This window comes from Pocillopora damicornis, chromosome 13 (assembly GCF_964200805.1).
Source record: "Pocillopora damicornis chromosome 13, jaPocDami1.2, whole genome shotgun sequence".
Lineage (NCBI taxonomy): Eukaryota > Metazoa > Cnidaria > Anthozoa > Scleractinia > Pocilloporidae > Pocillopora > Pocillopora damicornis.
The window spans coordinates 2097476-2118647 of NC_142682.1; the positions used below are offsets into that span (position 1 = coordinate 2097476).

The following is a 21172-nucleotide window of genomic DNA, read 5'->3' on the forward strand; positions in this document are numbered from 1 at the left end:
TTCTTTAAATGAAATTAAACTTACCGTGAGAAGTCCAAACTCTATTTGCGAAAAAGTATCAAATAAGCACGGCCCATACACGCAAGCAATATATCCCTTTACATATAAAGACTAGATCGACAACTTTCTATGTAATTTGGCCTTTAATGATTCACGTAGTAAGCCGGGCTCAGGATTGCGTACAACAGCGTTGACTGAGTCATCGATCGATCTTCCGCCCACAGACTACTCAGCTGATAAGGTTTGCGTGTATCTCCTACACATGAAAATATTATGTAGCTTAAACGCGGTAACTGGGAAAAAAAAAAACGTTGACGACCACATTTAAGCCGTCACATGAAGTTAAAAGATCGACTGGTGAATATTCACCGATCAATTTACGACACGCAGCGCATCCAAACCCAGCTTGAAGCAAATAATTTCCTGAAGGGAAAAGGTTCTACTCTTTCATTTTCGAATTCAATCGTCATAACCAGCCGCGAAACTTCGATACATCGATAATTGCACGCCGGCAATTTCTAAAGCCAGAGAGCTCTAATTTCTTCCCCACGAGTGACGTATTATCAAGTTTTTTTATGTTCCACCTCTTCGCCATTTTGCCATATTAGGATGGCGGAACGCGCAAAATAACCCACGCTACATATTATGCTAAAAAATAGGCCAAGAATACAGATGGAAAGTGGATCAACAAAATGTAATGTTAGAATTCGTTTTGTTTTGTGGGCTTGACCTTTTTACGAAACGAACATTAAACCTATCAAACTGTTTATTTTTGACTAAGAACACTTTGATGGTTTTGTCTTTCATGCAAGAAATATGTGATCCATACGATAGCTTTCAAAAACTAAGCTAACATAATTGAAAGTGAAATAAAAGTATTATTAATTATTGTTCGACGGTTTAGCATGTAATACGAGAGGATATTTTGCTAATTGCTGGTTTTTTTCCCTGCCCCTACAGGGCTACAAAAAATTCTATACAACGTGCTAATATCCACGCGCTTTTTTTGCCAAAACATCGAAGAAGCTAAGGTGTTTACAATACCCGTTGACACTAAATTTTTGAGCCGCGATGCGAAGAGGTCAAAATTAGGCATTACACTAGTTTCAGGAGGCTGAAATTGGGCCAAAACACCTTCGAACATTGATATTCAAGCGCTATGCTGCCATTAAAAATGGTTTAATTTCAGGATTCATTTATCATTTAAAACTCGGCGAGACTCTCTTTTGAAGCCTTTAAAGATTTATTTATTTCTTTTTAGTACTAATATTGTGCGCACATCTAAATCTCTTGAAGGGCTTGAAATTTCTTCAGTAATTTTTTAAACTTTCTATTTTTCCTCTTCATACATGAATTAGTTATTATTGGTAAAACAGGTGTAACGGAAATCGTCCAAAAAATAACATATCATACAGTTGTCGTGGTAACCAGTGTATTTCCTTCTCAGCGTTGTTTTCGATTCTTTATCCGGCTGGCGAGTAAAAACTACACCAGACGTAGTTTATTGTTCAAAAGTCTGCAAATAATTCAGGTAAGAGAAACTTATGAGGAGAAACTACGTAATTTCGTCGCTACCAGTTCGAGCTCTTTCTCAAAAAATATGTGAACTATTGTTTTGACGCACAATATTTCTGGTCTCCACTATAATGCTTGAATGTTTCGTTCGCATAAATTGTTACGGTTCTGAGTATTCGTTACATTTATTTTTAATATTTTATCTATTTTTCCGACATTATTATTTGTTTTTATTTATTGTCATCTTTATTGTTAAAACCCTTAGAAGTCTCTGGCTTCTTAAATTATTGGCATTCAGTTTAACAAAACTGATTGCAAAATTGTTAACGCGTTGCCGCTCATCAAACAGTCAACTTAGTTGTCATCAACAATAATATTTGTTAACATAACGGAAAAATTCATAAAGCGCTTGCTTCCTCCGTTCGTAGATTAACTTCATTTAAAAACATTCAGGAAGTACTGTGTTCTTCGAGGGAAAAACCGCTCTAAGCCGAACAATTGCAAATAAATGAAAACAGCCGGCGAAATCATGATGGGAATTTTTTTTTTCAAGAATCGTTCTAGAAGCCTTAACATAAAAAAAAAAAACGTTGCCATTTCTTTAGATTCCTTTAAAATTGAAAGAGATTTTGGAGAATAATCTCAAAAAAGATTTCTCAGTACCAAGGGAGCGTAGACTATGGGTTGAAATATTGTTTCAGGTGACCAGTTATGGTCTTATTTACTCGAAAACATGGGTTGATAGTTGCTAAAATGAACAACAGCAGATATTGTAGCTAACTTTTTGAAGAGGTCAACTTAGTTTGCCGTTTCTCTTTTCCCATGTTTCAACCTCGATACATTACAATAAACTAACGTCAAGCTTCACCTGTTAGCTAGAGGTTTCTCTAACTCTCTCCATAAGTGGTTGCCGATGGTGTAATTGGCGGCAGTACCGTAAGGCGAAACCCAAACACGATGACTGTTTGCGAGCTGAACAGACGGCGGTGAGAAGTCTTACTGGCAACCGGTAATCGGCTTTAAAATTGTAACCCCTGCCTTGGCATTGATTGCACTTGAAAAGGATAGAAAAGTTACAATGTCCTACGCCACAAAATTCCACATTTCAAAATATCACATTTTAAATTTATAAACTGGTTTTAAACCTCTAACAACCCCTAAGAGTAACAAGCATCTAATTTCACCCTAAATCAAACATAAAGGTCGCCAGAATAAATTAAATAATAACCAACTAAAGAAACTTTTTATTTTTTTTTCAACTTGTATAGAGAACAGTACAGAGAATATGTATTATGATGTTACGGTGTAAAGGGTTAATTAAATGCAAGATTACGCTTTTGCTTCTTCTATAATGAGTCGTCTATTGTTTACCATCCTTTGTTTCTAGTAAACAAACCTTAACTCGAACCTTAAATTAAAGCATCCATGATTGCCTATCGCAATTAAAGCAGTGCTCAGTTCGTGTCGCCTCTTTGCCGGTGGAGGAACCAACCACTCAATTTTTTGTATTGCAACCAGAAAAGAAAACATTCTTTGAGAGTTTGACAACGTAAGTGTACACATACATTGTATTTAGAACTTTGTTCAGACTAGAACTTTTTTGTTATTCAAGAAGTCGCAAACATTGCCAAGAAACCTGTGAACTTTTGATAATTTCATCTCGTGTGTTTGCACTTTTCTCTTTCTTAAAACGTTCAAAACTTCAAGCCCTGATATTCCTCGAAGGTTTACCACTGTTCTTCAACAGAATAGAAGGCTAGACTTGAAATATCATCTGTAAGTCATACCACAATTAGGTCGAAGGAAAATTCTTAAAATTTGTTCGCATGACAGATCATAAATTTTTGCACTCTGTCAAGCAAGGCACAGAGTTAGCTAAAACAGATTCTTACAGATACTTTATAGTTCATTTACATCACTCATGCTGTTTTATTCAGAGAACATTTATGTAGAAAATAGAGCATATTCCTGGATGGCAGAAATGTGTATTATTTGTTTCATTATTCATTATTCTTGTGTATTATGTGAAGAGTGTTTTACACACATCATTGAAGATGTGCATTGTTAGTCACAACCGAGTCAAAGCGCAGTCGGCCGGTGCGGTCAAAAATGTTAACGCAACCAAAATTTTTTTCAAGAAAGTATGATCTGTTTTGCAATAGTCCTTTATATCTGGATAACTGCATTTAGTGGTGAGATATGAAGACTGAGTGTCATGGAACAAAGCATTTTGCGTTGTATCACAGTCAAGTGCTATCAGTAAATAGATACCAAGTTATTTCAACATGTCTGACAAAAAGCAGTTTTCTTCCATTCAGTAGCGTCTTGTTAACATTCTAGGGCATGTCAGGTTCGTTTCTCGTTTTTTTAATATTTTAACTTTTTATCAAGGGATAGATGACATGAACCCCACCCCCCTCGTCCCAACCCCTCTTCGAGGTAAACCTCAATTGTCGATGTCTTGGAAATTTTCACACGGTCAAAAAAATGTTCTCTGTCAGCGGAAATGATATGTGACATCTATTCCGATTTATGCTTTACTAACTACGTTTTCTTTTTTTTTTATCGAAACGCCAGGTTAATTGTGCAAGCACAGGAGTAACTGCCTCTCACGGCTGCAAACACCAAGATGTCCCGTTCAAAAACTCTCCTTCGAGAAATAATTGACTCTAACCACCGAAAACTAAACAGACACTCGCGCTTTGCTCCTCCGAAGACAAACACTCTTAAACACCTGCAGAACGAGTTCAGAAAAACAATTCTCCGCCCGCGATATGCATTTGTCACGTTGGTGATGTGTGGTGACGATTATGTTAAAGGAGCACTAACCTTGGCTTGGTCTCTAAGGCAACAGAAAACAATGCACGAATTGATAGTCATGGTTACGCCTGACGTCAGCGTTTCAGCAATGAAGCTACTTCGCAAACTCTATGATCGCGTTATCAAGGTGCAGTACATTAAAACCAGAGTAAAAAGTGCCCTGAGAGGGAAAAAGTACCGAAGTGAACATAAATGGATAGAATTCAGTTTGACAAAAGCGCGCATGTTAAAACTCACAGAATATGACAAAATAGTTTGGTTGGATGCAGATTCGCTTGTTCTCAACAATATCGACCACCTCTTTGACCTTTCAACTCCAGCTGGTGTGTGCTCCAGCATCAGAAATCATGATTATTGGCATGGCTCTAAGATACCCGAGTTAGAAATCGAAAGCGCTGTTGAGAACAATTATGGTGTCCATGGATGCATCATGGTGCTGACACCAAATTTAGATCATTACCTGTTGGCAAGTTCTCTGCCTCAAGTTGGAACCACTGCTAACTTTGTCGGACCTGATGAATTTTTCTTCACGCAGTTGTACAAGACTGAGTGGCATCATATCCACATCAAGTACGCATGTACAAAGTGGTTTTACGAAATGCGAGACGTAAAACCGAATGTGATTCATTTCTTTGGCGACAAACCATGGGAGGACGAGAGCGACTGGGACGGAGTAAGAAAGTGGAGGGAAGCAGCGCAAGGCATGGTACGAGTCTGTCCTAAAATGTCGGATTTGTTCGTGACACTAGGTCAGCCGAGTTCTCGACGAAGTCACCACGAAGTAAGGTTCTCAGCGAGTTGTGAAGTATCCGGAGTAAGGACGCAAAGTTCAACGCCGCCTAAATTGCGTTTCGGGAACTCTTGAAAACGTCAAGATAGCATCATCATCTTTTTTCGCCGAAACGAGATATCGTATAAGTACTGGTTTACCTCGCAAATTCAGAGGGACAGATGGTACACATCAAGCTGATATGTAGTTAGCACCATATTCTCTTACCAATGTTGCCCTTGAGTCACACATCAAGGTCGCGAGAATAGGAAAATGATAACCTACTTAAGTTGACTGTTAAACAAATACTGATGTCTGGGCTTAAAGGGTTAAAGCCTGTCTCAAATACACCTAGTAATGGCCCAGTTAACCATCGAGTTTTTTCACGCTTAGTTCTAAGGCATCGGAGCGCGAGAATCCAAACAATTGAAGATCTGGAGTTCGAAATCTCGAAAGGGATTAAAAGTTTTCCTTTATCACACGCTTCCGACACGACAAATAAAGTCTTTCTATAATGAAAATTAAAGAAGTTACTGTCAGTCTAGCTAAGGAGAGCTTGTCGATTGACTGTTGTAAAACCAAACCAAAGTACCGGTTAGCACAACAGCGAATCAGAAAAAAAGTCCCAAGTTATCGATGAGAACTGAAGTAAAATCCAATAAACTGCCCAAGTAGCGATTGGGTTTAGTTATGAATCTGATTCATTGCAAGGGAGAGGCGAGTTTTCTGAACCAATCACAGAATGAAGTAAAGAACACATAATGCAATCACGTTCGATACTAAAAATTCTCTGACTGTCGAGATCTCTTTAGCCGTTTTCCAGTGCGTACCCTAAACAAGAAAGACATTCAGTGTACCGTCTCAAGTGAATTCTTTATATTCAGCCTACTTCTTGAGAACTCTTAACCTATATAAATATATATTGACAACTTTAAACGTTTAACCATGTATACTCCATCTCGAAAGCTTGGAAGAAATATGTTCTCTATTCAGTATTCTCCCTGTTCGGTGTTGGTGGAGGACACAACATGAATTCTCTTTGATGACTGCCTCTCTCGTCTTTTTGAAAACGAACAGGAATTGGTTTAAATACACTTTAATTTGTCCTTTATTGAGAGAACCAAAGGAAGAACAAACACAATGAGACCACGTGCCACATGCATCCAAATAAGGGAATGAAGACAGTCAATCAGAAAGCGAGGACGAAAGCGCGTGCCTGTACCAATGTCCATTCAGATGCGCGTCAACTGGTGCCAAATGTGGGCCGGAAAGAAATCTTCAAATTTCTGTATGATTAGGTTTAACGGTGTTGATATCCAGCTCAAGCACTGGAAATAAAACAAAGAGAAAACTGCTAAAGAAATCAAACTCACAAGCAAAAAGGAAAAAAAAACAATCCTTAAACAATGAAACAATACCACAACAAAAAAAGCTCCAAGGGAAAGCAAAAACAAGAGGCCAACTTATCGTAGCTTCAATGATTCAAAGATTTTTGCGCGGCAAAAAACATTTAGCCTAAGAGAACACTCTGATTATTAACGCTGTAGGACGCAGGTTTCTCCACCCGCGCGAATATTTGAGACGAGTCCGAGAGAGGTTTGCCTGGAGCCTGGCACAAATGCTTATCAGTCCAAGACCCCTCGCCGGCTCGCGTTGCTCAAGGCCTTCCTACTTTTCCGCGGGCAAAGAAACGCTCGTGCCGAAGAAACACGCGTGCCGATGAAACGCTCGTGCCGAAGAAACTCTCGTGCCGATGAAACGCTCGTGCCGAAGAAACTCTCGTGCCGAAATGCTATTGATGAGAGCCTGCTTAGAGGCCACGTAAAATACTGACTAGTTCCCTTATTTTCTGCGTTCATTCGCGTCCACCGTTTCGCTGTCGAAAACATTTTGCACTCGCGTTTCCATTAGAATCAACAGGTCCCTGATATTAATGTGAGCCTAAGACAGTGGTCCTTATTTTTCTTCACTTACCGTTTTGGCCGCGTTAGCCATGGGCTCAGGGAACTGATGCGTGAGAAGAGCCAGCATTGCAGTGAACGAACAGAGGGCAGCGGTAAAGAGAATGAAGAAAGGAAGTTCTTTTTTGGGATAAACGGACAATTCGTGATGATCTGAAACAAAGCAGAACTACACTATAGTGAAAGTAGACATGTCTTCTTCCACATATAACACTATGCAATGTTATTTCGAAAGAACAGCATCATCTCAGCTGAGAACAGCAATCCATTTAAAGTTTTGTGCTCAGTCACCAAGCTTCTGAACCAGGTCGAGGCTGAAGGTTACCTACCCATGATTCAAAGCTTATGGCCCCTCATATCGATAACTCCTCTGTTATGATATTAAGTGGTTCCATGTCAATGCCATGACAAGGTCAAAATAAGCCTTACTCCTGGAAAAACCTGAAAGGAAAGCTGGGAAGGAATAGACTAAACCTTACTTGGAAGAAGTTCTCTGTCAGCGTTTTCGGTGCATGCTGGGTACGGATGAAATAAATGTCCCTTCTCCAGTGGGTAGGGGACGAGACGGAATGCTACATAAAGAAAAAAACATGTGGTACTTAAAAGCTTCCCACCCTAAACCGAAAAAATAGAGAGCAAACTAGCATAAGGAAGATTACCAAACAATATTCAATATGAAAATACAAATTATACAAGCAGTGAGAATTGCTCACTGATAAGAGACTTATGTCTGGTTTTAGCATGACCACTTACTCTGGTTTTGGTTTCAGACGGAAATAATTTTGCAAATCATGTTAGGGTGCAAACTGCTCTATTACGCAAATTCAAGGGTAATTTTGTATTGGTAACTGAGTTGATAACCTACATTGGCCACCGTTAAGAGTTTCAAAACTGACATTACGAGCGTTAGCCCTTCGTCAGAGCGAATGGTCTGCATTGGTCAGCCGCGTTTTCCAGCGCTTTGCGCAATTTGCTTGATTAAAGTGTGAGTTTTCATTAACTTCCAGTAACAAATTTTTCATCGTGGTGATTGATCATTGCCATTATTTTGGCCTTGGTTCTACGAAACTCGAAAAAGTCACTTAAATCTACTCAAAATTCCACAATACATTGATTGCATTGTAAGACAGCAAGATATTCTTATAAAATCGTGGCAATAAAAAAAAAAAGAAAAACACCCATACTTCCTTCCCAAGTACAGTGCAGTAAATTGAGCGCGCCTTCCACTCTTTTCCAATGAGGTAAATGGAAAAACGCGTACGCTATCGCTTCGCTGTCTCCTCGTTTTAAAATATGCTCTGGAGGAAGAATCAAACTCTTCTGTTCCAGGAGATACTGTAAAAAAATTTAACAATAAAAACAGAGAAGATAAAAAAAAAATAATGAACTTAAGAGTGTGCGTGACAGGCAACAGATCCGCCGCCAAGAAATTTTTGGATGGTTTCCTATTTCTCATCCAATCATAAGACAAGCAGCGACAGAAGTGACACACATAGCCGACGTTTTTTTGGTTTTTCAAATCTCGCGACAGCATTAATAAAGAGAAAATTTATTGCCAATCGTCTAGGTCCCTTGGCCAATCAGAGATCTGATTAAACGACGTAGATTATTTTGGAAAAAAATTATGTCTGACTTCCATTCCACTTCTTAATCAATGTTTAAATCATGTGACCACATCCTGCCAAGGCTAACCACTGTTTTGAGAAAAATTCGACTGAGAAAAATACTTTAAACACTAGAAGTAATTTCTCTAGTCAGTTTCCCTCAACAAGGTGGAAATAATAAGCAAGGCTGGGCGCAAAATAATTAACGATCGGCGAGAAAGCAACAAAAGGGGCACAAGTGATTAATGACAAGGTGACAAACTAACAATTGGCCAAATTCTTACTTTAGGAACATGAGGATTAAACTCCACCGCTCTATGTATGGCTTCTACTGCAGCCATCTCCGCTGGACTTAGCCCTCTTTTGGCTGCAATTTCAGGAGAGAATCTGTAAAGCAAAGAGGAATAATTGTGAAACCCTAACTATCCTAATCCATGAAAGGAGTCTCTGGAATCTGGTGCTTTGATCCTTTCACTCCCACCATCCGAAGCTTTCTTCTACTTCAAGTTTTAGACATTTTCATAAATGGGTAAAAGGAATTTGTTATTATTTCTATGTGATACCCTTTAACTGATCAGTGTCTCTCTTCTCAGTCCCTTTTTTGTCATAAACGCGATGATAATACGAGGCGAAGTCACAAGTTAATACACTGTGGGTCTGGGAGGTCAACAGTATTGGGTTGAAAGGGAAATGGGGTTGCCATGTCAACTTTAGCCTTTAAACCTCTTTCGCCATTTGAAAACTGGTGGTTTCCCGGAGCATACGGTCAGTGACATTAGGTAAATTTAATACAATTCATTTCGCTGAAACCCTGACGCCAAAAAATGACAGAAAAAACTACTTCTTTTCACAAAAAGCATCCGTGTGAAAAGAACATTCTTTGCCATCAGCCAGAATTTTAATGCAATTCCAGTTACAAAATATTTAACATAAATTCCTATTCATGCCACTCTTTCTTTCTTTTCTGAAGTTTCCCATTTCAAAACAAAAGCTCATTTAACAACTAGCAATGCACCCACAAGCCTGTTTTCTTACTTGTCACAGACAGCTCTGGCCTTGAGAAGTGCAGCCGAGTAACATATTGTAGCCGACTTTGGAAGACTTATATCTTGACAAAGGAAAAAAACCAATTAATATACTTTATTGGGACAAAGAGTAAAAACAAACAAACCAATAAACAAACAAAAATTAAAGAAAAATTACAGATTTAAAACACTTACCATCGTATTTAGCTAAAACTTGCTGTTAAAGAAAAATAGAAATGCGTTACAAGTAAGTATAAAGACAAGTGTATAACACTCTGACATAAGGAGTTACAAATCTTTTATTTATGTTTACATGAGTCAAGCAGCTCTCTCGTTTATTTCATTACCTGTACTTCTGAGTAAGCTTGCATTTCAAGCAAAGCCTCCAGAAGATTCTCGTGGATGTTAAGAACACTCATAAGAGGAAACTCTTTCATGAGCTGCAAAAAAAAAAAGAAGGAATGACTCAGTAAAGTAATGACTCAAGTAAAAAAATAAAAAAAATAAAAACAATAGATCACATATATACAAATTGATCTGAAGTGGTTACTGATCAGCTACAGAGCTGTGCTTCAAGAAGTACTTCCAAGCGCATGATAGCTTTTGTCACAGAAAACAGAAGTCTCAGGTATTTAAAAGTAGCAGTCTGAACTTGTGCCAAGTGGCTCATGTAGGCAGAGCTTATCCCAGTTTTCATGGCAAGACAAGACTACTCGCCCCCACCCCTCTCCCCTGTTTTGCACAAGAACACAACACGATGACCTCTCAACCCATAGTCCAGTGCACTCAGCATTTGGCCACAGCCTTTCCCTGACACCTAAAAGCATAGCTAAGTCATCATCAAGCAATTAAAATTATGAATATGAAAAGTTAAGAGAATCAAACATACATCTCTCATCATTTTAATGGCTTCCTTCACTCGTCCAAGTTTTCTTGCACACATGGCTAGTCTTCGTCTTATATAAACACAGACATTAGTGTCTCTTCCTAGAATAAAAACAACAACAACAAAACCTTATGGTCGCTGCACTTGAAATATTCTGATGCACAAAGGGGATGGCTTATGCTTGTGAGGGGAAAAAGCTTCTGAAGCAGGCTGACAATGAACATAGAGAGACTCCAAACCTTATTTTCTAAATCAAGTTCTTAAGTTTGAAAAAAAAAAAAAACAAAGCAAAAACAAAAATAAAAACTTGATCTAAGCTCATTATTGAAACAACATCAAATTCTTGTTTTCCATCACAGCAGAATTTCTGAAATTATTGCTATTACTACCATAATTATATTATTACTTTTTAGTGATTATAGTGAATAAAGAATTGTTATTTTAATTTTATTATTATGATGATGATGATGATGATTATTATTATTATTATCATTTATTATCATAATTATAATCATCAACAACAATAATTATCATTGATAGAATTGCAGTTATAAATGATTTTCATTGTTGTTTTCACTAACACAGTTTCATCATCAAGAATTTTCACTCACTGTGTAGGGCTTCTTCTTTTGTGTCTGGGTTCACTGTGGCATTGTTCCGTAACAAAGCTTCACTGGCTTTCAGTGCTTGCTTGAACAACTTTTCAGCCTGGAAATGAGCAAACATGGATGATATGGGGGAAAATCTCTCTTTTACTCTAAGTTAAGTCTTTCACTTCACTACTTAAAGATCTTTTTAAGTAATTCTCTTTACAGTCTGTCATACAATTCTTATGATGTTTGTTCAGAATACTTGGTACTGGATCATGTAATAATGCCCTAATTGACATTTTTCTTTATTCTCATCACTTGTCTGCTTAATAATGAATTGATGTTGCAAGAAGAAATTCTGTCTTGATCACTCATGAAAATTAAAGGGTTAAATCCATGGAAAACCTTGAATTTAGTTGCAAGAGATGACTATACTTACCTCATCAACCCTTCAACTCTGAGAAGTGATTAACATGTAACTTCTCCCTTTAATACCCTCACATTATCCAGAAAACAAATAGTGAGGATACTCAAACATATCAGTTAAAAGTTGTTATCTTGATCTTCTACCAAATTATTGTAATCAATTTACATGGAAATGTAAATCAGATCTTGGGATTTAAGGGCAAAATTAGAAATTCCTAACCAGTGTGGGCGAGATAGCTAACCAAAGAGCTAGGGGAGTGGAAAGGTATTAAACCAAATCTTACCTTTCTTAGAAGGGGTAGTGATATTTCCTAAATGCAATTTCCAATTTTTTTTTTTTAAATTAAAAAACATCTCTTTTATCCCTCACCTCTAGAATTGTTTGAGCCTCCTCTTCCGCTAATAAAATAAGTGCTGTTGGACTACTGTTTTAAAAAAAATAAACAAGTTTATAACAATGGATGGAGGATTGTTGTTTCTGATACTTTTTTTGTGATTGCTGGAATGCTAACAGATTTCTATCGATATAGTTAACCCTTTTAGTCTCAAAAGAGATTAACATGTAACACATCTCTTAAATATCCATACATTATCTAGCAAACAGGCAATCAGGATACTCAAACTCATTGGGTAGAAATTATCTTGATCTAACACCAAATTCTCCTGACAAATTTACAAGGAAATGTATAGCAGCTAGAGAGAAGAATTAACAATCATAGTTTGGGAGTTAACACTTTTGCCCAAGAACTGAAAACAGTCTTTTCATGATACATACTTAGCATTATGTTCTAAAGCTTGGTGAGCTGTTTTGATTCTCTTTTCTTGATCTCTTTCCCGCCATGCTCTTAACATTACTAAAAAAAAAATAGAACATTTAAAATATTCAGTATTAATACTGGTCTGTTTCAGCACCCAACACTGGAAAGAATTCATCAAATAAGTACAAATTTCAGCATAGAGTTATTAAGAGAAAAAAGAAAGCCTGCAAGAAAGAAATGAGTTTTAGGGAAAATGAACCTTTGACCCTTGGGAGTGATTGGCATTGAATTTTTCCTCACATTATCACCCCTGATCACTCATTACGTAGACAAGAATAAATAATGGTACTTGAACTTCATGCTGTGCATTATATGAGTGTTTTCAAAATTGAATGAGCATGCAGCACAAGTGTGATTTAAAATCACAGGTATGATTTCAGACCAAAATTGCACAATCTAAAGTTCAATTATCACTTTATTACTACATCCATTTTGAAATAAAAAAAAATTCAGTCACTCAAATACAGGATGTTTCGGTCTGTGCAAATATTTTACTGCTCCAATGCTGAGCTGGTTTCTACAAAGTTGAAATGTTGTCCTTCATTTTCCTCTGATTTGCTTTGTAATTTTAACAAAGCTTTGAAATCTGATTGGTTGTTGTCTTTTAGTAAAGCAGTGTCATGGGCTGAGAAAAAGACATGACTTAAAGGAAAAAAATGGTGTCATTTTTGAATTAATCGCATTGATGAGAGCCAATGACATAGCAAGGATCACCGCTGATTTCAAATTAGATGCAAGTAGGACATGTTCACCATCTAAAGAATCTCTTGATTGTCAAACAAATTCTCCTTGTTAGTACATTGGAAAATGCATAAAGAACAGTTAGAGAATATACATTCTGAGGCCAGGGTATGAAGGAGACAGTTGTTAAATATCAACACAATTTCTTAATAACTTTTTGTGCTAACTTATCATGACTGGCAAGTCCTTAATACTTCCGCATAGCCCTCCCAAACAGTTCTGAACAGCTTTAGATGCTAATACTCACACTCATCAGAAGGATCAGAGCTTTCGGCATCAGCATCACAAGTAAAGAAGGTCTTCCATGAAAAAACAAACAAACAAACAAACAAAACATGTTTTAAACAAATTCAACAAGTTATTGCAATTTTTTCAAATACATCTTTATGCTTGACATCAACATTCATGACATGTACACAGCTACACTAGAAATTTTCCCCTCAGTTTGACCACATATATAATTACTTGTGAGGTGCAAAAAGCACAATAAAAAATGCTAACCACATAATAGAGATGTTACGATAACTTTAAAACTTTGCATTAAGTGATCATAATTTACTGCCTCAGACTTTCCTTCTCGGTTTAATAAATTGCTTCAAAAAGGAGTTCGATGGGACTTATCCATCATGGATAAAGGGGTCAGTTTCTAAAGAAACTGTGGAGCTGCATCGGTGGGAGAGTATAACAGGGTACTTTAGTATTATCAACTTTGAGACTCTTTACTGTAGCCAATTTACATTATCAACTCAGTTGATAATACTGTATTACCCTGAATATGGACTATGTTTATTTTGTAACAAAATTAATACCTGGTGATCCTGAGCTGATAAATTCATGTCATAATATGTTAATGGCTCCTTCCCAGTCACCCAGTAATACCTGTCAGAGGTAAATGTTTATTAAAGTTTTTTCAGATCTAATGCTGTACCAGGGTTAGAAAGACTGAAAGAAGCACACGCACCTATTATACTCAGCTCCTCGAAATAGATTCCCAGGATTTCTCCATACTTTACACTCTAAAAATTCAAAATAGAATGTGTCTTCCATATCAGTGAATAGACAAGTACTGCAAAATTCTGTAGATAGGTTTTTCTGCATTTAGGATAGAAATAAACAGAACTTGATGATTTCCATAGGAACTACAAAAGCATCTGCTAGATTAAAGTGGTTATGCACTATTTTGAAACATTTACATAACTTGCGTGGTGATAAGTTTATGAATAATAAACTTTTACTGAACAGCTGTGAGGAGATAGGCAAGCTAATTAACAATTCGAAAAAGATGAGTTTTAGAAAAAAAGTTACCAGAATCACTTAACAGCTTAGCATTATCTTTCAAGTCATAAATGACATGTTATGTTTATCTAATACATGTGTAAAAGAGATATGCTTTTCACGCCAGACACAAACATAAATTGAACTCCCACTCAAAGTTTGTTAGCATGTTGCATGTTTTATACAGCGCACCTGCAACATTCTGCTGTGTATTCTGTGGAGTACTGTCAGAGCTTCCTAACAAGGGTCCCAGATGTGACAGGGACACATGCTCTATAAAGGATGTTCCATACTTTCGAAAGTACCACCACTCAAATATCTGATGTAAACAAATGCAAGTAACATTATTCAAAATTGTTCACAAGTATCACTAAGAATTTTCTCTACACAAAAGAATTCCTGTGGTCAGTTCACATACTTTATAACCCCTAAACATAATTTTTTTACAACAAAAAAGGTTTTTGTGGTAGTTTGGGTAAATACAGAGTTTTTGAAAGACGGTAAAAACAAAAGATAAAAAAAGTAAACGTTGTGAATTTTAGGTGATCATTTGATGTTATTTTTCTGCCAAATATCTAGCATAAATTATCTTATTGATCACACTTGTTTGACCAAGTTGGCTGGTTATTTTTTTTAATTTTTATTTTTTACTTCTTTACACACTCGAATTTTGTCTTGGTCTTTAAAGACCTTGATAGAAAAAATGAATAAAAGAAACAGAGAGCTAACGATCTAACTGCTTTTATTTAGTATAAATCTTCCAGTCAGTCATAAGTTAACAAAAAGACAGGCTCATGTTTTTATTTTGTTTTGTTTATAACCACACCCTGTTAGGCCGCTCATGTTACTCCCTCTCTCAGAATTGACTGTATGCAGGGTAGCCAATCAGATTGTAACATTTATGATAGATGACTAATAAATCTACTAATTTACTGCATGCTTGGTCAATAACACACAGGAATACAGACCGATAAGACTTCAAGAAGACAAAATTATTTGTACTCACAAGAATAATTCCTGAGATGAATGACGATGTTCCCGTAAGAGCCACATAAAACTTTGGAGTCAGTGTGTTAAGAAACAATATAGCTGAAAAAGTATATCATTTATTTCAATTGTGGTAAACTCTATCATGCAGCAAATAAAAGTATATGAAGTAGTTTGACTATTTGAACCCTAAGAGTGACTAGTATCTAATTTCTCCCTACAATATCAGCTCTAAATCAAACATTAAGGTGATGAGAATAAAGAAAATGATCACCAACTAAAGATGCTCTTAGTTGACAAATTCTCATTGTCAGCACCTTAGGAAATGTTTAGGAAAAGTAAGGAGAACATGTATACTGATGTTAGTGTGTTAACCCTTTAACTCCCAGATCAAATTTTTTATTCTCCTTATTGTCAACCATACAATTCTTACAATATTAGTTCAGGGAATTTACTACTGAATCAACTAATTATTCCCAAATTTACATTTTTCTTTATTCTCATCACTTACCTGGTTGTTATTGTATTGATATTTTGAGGAGAAATTCTGCCATAGGAGTTAAAGGGTTAAGGGTTAAAATTATTTCAGGTTCTAATGATTTCCAAATTGAACCAGTGCACAGTGCAAGTTTGATTTGAAGACAGACCAAAACTGCACAACACAAAGTTCAGTTAGCACCATATCACTACCATTTTAAAATCGCAAAAAATTAAGTTGCTCAAATGTAAGATTTTTTAAGTCTGTTCAAATATTTTATTGATCCAGTACTGACCTGGTTTGTAAAAAATTGCAAAATTTGTCTTTCATTTTCGTGTCATTTTATTATATCATTAGTTTAAACAAGCTTTGCACTCTGATTGCTTGTTGTATTCTTGTAAAGGTTTCTCACTGGCTGGAAAAAAATGCAATTTAGAGCAAAAAAAATGGAGTAATTCATGAATAAATTGTACTGATAATATATTTTATATAATTTTAAAATGGTAGTAACAAATAAAATAATAATTCAAGGATCAAATCAATTACAAGGCTAACACTGGTTCACTGAAAAGTTTCAATTACCTAACACTGTTTAGTATGAAATTTTTGGCAAAAAGTAACCAGATATGTCATTGTCATTGTCATTGTCATAGCTGATAAATGGATCATCACCTTATTACTTTTAATTACTTACATACGGATCAGAAATTTTTTATAAAGAAAAATAAATACGAAATATGCGAGGAAAATTCACCAGCAAAATTGGTAAAATAATTTACCTGGTTATGATAACACTGCATGTACTTAAAATTTAACGTTTTAAGGTTGACGTAAAGTCCAATATGCAACAGACAAAATGATGTCCCCTCCCACTCCAAAATAATGGAGGTAATGAGTGGAAATGATTCACCGTACGACCAAACACTTACATATCGAAGATCAAAAGGTCACTCGACAAATCAAGTTTTATAAGATATATTTTTAACGTAAAATATGGGAAAATTCGTTGAAACGATGGCAGTTTCAAGATGAAATTGAAATTAGTTTTATGCGAAAATTCTTTTTAATTAACGACAAATGACGACTGCAAACAAAGAACGCGAGCCGGTGAAAACAGCTGACATCACATCCTTTCATCGGTCTCAGTTGTCATTTACTATTTTTTTCTCGTAAAAAATCCACGTCTTCAACAAGAAAATCAAGTATCAAAAAGGAGAAAAAATAAGTAAAAAATTTGTTTTTATTGAACATTTCAATATGATTGTGATCTGACCTTCTATAGCAGGGGAGGGCAATCATTTTTTAAGAAAAATTAGCACGGCGCCAATTTCTTGATTTTTCCCAGAAAATGAAATGAATATCAACGACCCACCTAGATTCAAGTTTTCTTTCAAGCGAAGAGGCGTGCGGAGTACATAGAGTAGAAAAATGACGAGAAGGAACCAAAATCCCCACAAATAAGTCCAAGACCAGCCAATCCACTGCTTAATTTTACCAATTGATCGCTGAACTCCGCTCGCTTCATCCGCCATATTCATCACAATAAGATTTGTGCGCCTGCGTTGAGTGTCAGAGGTCTAGACTCGGTCTAGACTTCAAGGGTAGGCGCGCGGTCGGTAAGTACTGCAAAGGGAGAAATTCGGGAAGGAGACGAAGGCAATACAGAATCAAAGAGACGCGACAATGGCTTAGGCCAGAACAGATAAAAACAGAACACAAGAAGGGGAAAAAGAGCCTTCTGAAAAGGTTTTTCCAAAGTTTGACGAGCAAAGCAAGTCTTATTTTCCAGGCGCAAGAAACAATCCTTTTCCCGCCAGGATGGTGGACGTGAAATTCGTCAAGACAAGTTGCATCAGAAAGAAGAAGGAGTAAGAGGAGACGAAGAATGAGAAGAAAACAGAAGAAGATGAAGAAGAAGGAGATTAAGAAAAATAAAAAGAAACCTCCATTCGTGCAATTTTAAGTTAGTAAGTACAAGTTTATTTCTCCACCACTACAAATTACACTAATGATCGAGGGTTTGTGCTATTGTTGTAGGGTTTGAAGAAAACTTTACTTGTGCGTACTTTTTTCAAAATTAAAATTAAATTAAGGTTAGATTATGACGCAACATAATGGGTCCAAGAAAATTGGACTATGGTGCATCATCTTAGGTCCACAAATATTGGACTATGATGCACTAGTATGGGTCAAACGGTGTTAGACTATGATGCTCTAAAATACATTCAGCATCGTTGGGCTATGATGCATACAGCGATCTCGGACTAGCAATCATAGTACAGGTCCACCAGTGTTGGACTCTAATGCTCCAATATGGGTCTAGCAGGGTTTAACTATGGTGGGCCAGTATATGGTATGAGTTCCACAGTGTTGGAATATAGTGCACCAACACAATTTTAGCAAGTAGTTGCTAAACAAATGTTGTTTTGATATGATTGCAACAATGTAGGGCTATGAGGCACCAGTGTAGTTCCAGCAACGTTTCTCTGTAGTACACTAGTAAGGTTCTAGCCCATGCTAGACTTCCATGTACCAGTATGTGTCCGAAAATGTGGGACAATATGCACCAATGTTCCTGAAACAATTTTGGACTGTAACGTGCCAATATGGGCACAGCAAGGTTAACTTTAATGTACCAAGGCGTTTCCCATAAAGCTAGATTTTGATGCACTGATAGGTATCCAACAATGTTGAGGAAGACAGTAAACTCTGATGACCTTGATAGTTTCAGTAAGTGCAGAGAATCAATTGTTAGATGACACCTATTGCAGAATATTTGAGGTTGAACTAGCATCACCCATGTTGTTACAGAGGACTCGTGACCTTATCACTCAAAGAAATGACTAATAAAATTGTTCATCTTTTCAGAATTAAAGTAGTACTTTCCAGCAGATAGGTAACGAGTTACGAGAAAAATATCAACAACAGGATTTTACTTGATTAGACAGCAATCTTTCAGAACCAAAACTATGTGAAATGTAGATAGTAAGTAGGGAGTTACGGTCAAGTTAAGTTAAGGAGTTCATTTCATAGCCACTGACCTTAGGGATGTGACAAAGAGCCATGTTATTTAAGTATTAGTGGTTGAAATTAGAAAAAAGTTTCAGTGTTAAATTTCAAGCGTGTTCGATTGTTTTTCTATAGGCCGCATTTTCATCAGAATGCTGCACTAAGGACTATAACACATAACATACATTTTTTTCTGAAGTAATACCGTGGGAATCGTGAAATAAATCACGCGAGATTAATTGGTATGTTCAGCTTCGGTGGGATTTGAACTTTCTGACCTTATGTGGTTTCATTTCCTTTGCAAAGCAACCGCCCACGTGATCAGCACTCACGTATCCTATTCCAAATTTAAATAGTCGCGTGCCAAAGACTCTTTTTAAAACGTCACTTTTACATGCATTGTTAGATCTGTCATCAAATGCTTGAAAGGCAAATGAATTGTGATCAGCAAATCGCCATAATTTTTCAAATACTTTATAGCGAAAAAACAGAAGATGATAAGCGCGAAATCAAAATTGAAATTGAGTTTTGTTCCAAATGATTTTTAATTTCCAGTAGGTAGCCAAGCTCACGGCAGCGTCTTCCGGTTAAATTATCGCGTAGATCAAAGGCAATTTGTGAAATTTACAAAACGTCTGATCATGAACACTGGGTGTCTGGAGCGAACGAAGTCGAGTAAAATGGACAAGTTTCTCCAGAAACAACGAATGCTCGACAGAAATGATGTAAATCCGAAAAATTTAACAAAGAGAATGTTATTTGGCAAACCCTGTTAGTTGCAAGTCCTACATGGTTTACCACGTACTTATATTAACCGCAATGCAATGTCATCTCAAGCTTGTCAGCCGAAATATTTCCGGAGTGTACCCAAGTCTCCCTTCCAGATAGACAACGCCTGCCGACTTAAAATAAAAGTCGTTTGTATAAAGTGCAGAGAGAAAACGCTATGCCTTTATTCACATCCGACGCTCTTATTTTCTAATGAAGGGCTAGAGCAGTAGAGGTCTTGGACAATGAAGAATGAAACAAACAAACAAACAAATAAAACAACACTTACAAACAGGCCACTAGATAAACGAGAACAGAAAAAAACACAAAGGTTGGGAGGATTGTTTATTCTGTACGAGCCAGAGGGAACGGAAGATTCAAAGCTTCAGGGCGTTTCTGACTCAGCCTTCATCAGGAAATCCTTCAAGTTGGTTGCTTAAAATTTTCAAGTCTAACTTTCCGTTTTGCGTGTAAGATGAGCAGGAAAACTAGCATCATATGTTCGCTCGTGTTATTTTTAATTTTAAGTGCGGTTTATCTCAGCTTTCATATGCCATCATCTTTCCAAATAAAGGCCACATCACACAGAGGGGGGTCTAACGTCAGCATTCTATTTTGGGCCAGTGGAGTACTTCAAATTTTATGGTTTTAGCAGCGCGTGATTTTAATTTTTGAAGTAATACATTTTACATTTAGGTTATAACTCGAACTGTTAATTCATATTACTGCTCAAACGTGGAGTATGTGATAAGTGAGTGTCAAAATGAAACGACGTAACATGCCTTCTTTAAAGCACGTTCCGCATGAACTGGAGGTGACATTATCTCCGCAAATTTCAGTTCTACGAAGAAATACTCGGCAATTTTTAAATTGAGGAATTCTGGAGCTTACAACTTATTACAGGAGGTCTCTGGCAAGAAAAATTTGCCAAATCATAAAATTTCTATCGACTTTCACTCACGTGTACTGCAACACGTAATGAATTGTGTACAAGTACGGATTGTGAAATGGTTAGTGCCCTCCGGCGTTAGGGCTTGTCGTCCATAGCAAGCAAATAAAATTTGTCAAGAGGAAAATTGTCAAATAAATTTGTCAGTGACGGTTGTCAAGGAAAAGTCGCTCGTCTGGAAACGGCTTTCAGAAAGCCTAAAGCTCTGCCGGATATAACTGCACTGTCAATGTCACGAGAATGCCGAAAAAGAAAGGGGAAACTAAAACAGGAAAAACTAGTTCGAAAAGCCGTTGAGAGAAAACATGTTCTTCGCTTAATTTTCGTGTACATGCACCTTACGTTGAGATTTAAGAGTTATCGAGCAGACATTTTACTACACCCCGCTTAAAGCTTCTCTGTGCTCGGGAATGGCTGAAGCATAGATGTCAGGGAAACACATGCATCCCCGATGCATGCTCGAGGAGTTTCAGTGATATTCCAAGTTGCTTCATGGTATAGAAACCGGAGTAAACTCAGGGCCTACTTTTTCAGTGTACACTGTCACATAT

The 21172-nt window shown here is 36.8% G+C and overlaps 2 protein-coding genes across 4 annotated transcripts; one reads left to right on the forward strand and one right to left on the reverse strand.

Moving 5' to 3' along the window:
- The first annotated feature begins 1394 nt into the window (after positions 1-1394).
- Positions 1395-6198, forward strand: LOC113677903 (uncharacterized). Of its 3 annotated transcripts, none has more exons than XM_027194763.2 (2): positions 1395-1531; positions 4093-6198. In XM_027194763.2, the coding sequence occupies exon 2, from the start codon at positions 4145-4147 to the stop codon at positions 5198-5200; it is 1056 nt and encodes a 351-aa protein (XP_027050564.2). In that variant the 5' UTR covers positions 1395-1531; positions 4093-4144; the 3' UTR covers positions 5201-6198. The 3 variants fall into 3 exon arrangements, with proteins under 3 accessions (XP_027050564.2, XP_027050563.2, XP_089047170.1); XM_027194762.2 differs by lacking the exon at positions 1395-1531 and adding an exon at positions 2915-3064; XM_089191044.1 differs by lacking the exon at positions 1395-1531 and adding an exon at positions 3168-3291.
- LOC113677904 (protein ST7 homolog) lies at positions 5959-17455 on the reverse strand. Its single transcript, XM_027194764.2, has 18 exons — positions 17268-17455; positions 15437-15519; positions 14623-14749; positions 14117-14171; positions 13965-14034; positions 13403-13454; positions 12372-12450; positions 11967-12021; positions 11192-11288; positions 10584-10681; positions 10042-10134; positions 9890-9911; positions 9705-9777; positions 8954-9056; positions 8250-8400; positions 7545-7637; positions 7079-7218; positions 5959-6432 (listed from the first exon to the last, which is right to left on the reverse strand). Exons 1-18 carry the CDS (start codon positions 17431-17433, stop codon positions 6337-6339), a joined length of 1653 nt encoding a protein of 550 aa, XP_027050565.2. The 5' UTR covers positions 17434-17455; the 3' UTR covers positions 5959-6336.
- Between the last annotated feature and the right edge of the window lie 3717 nt (positions 17456-21172).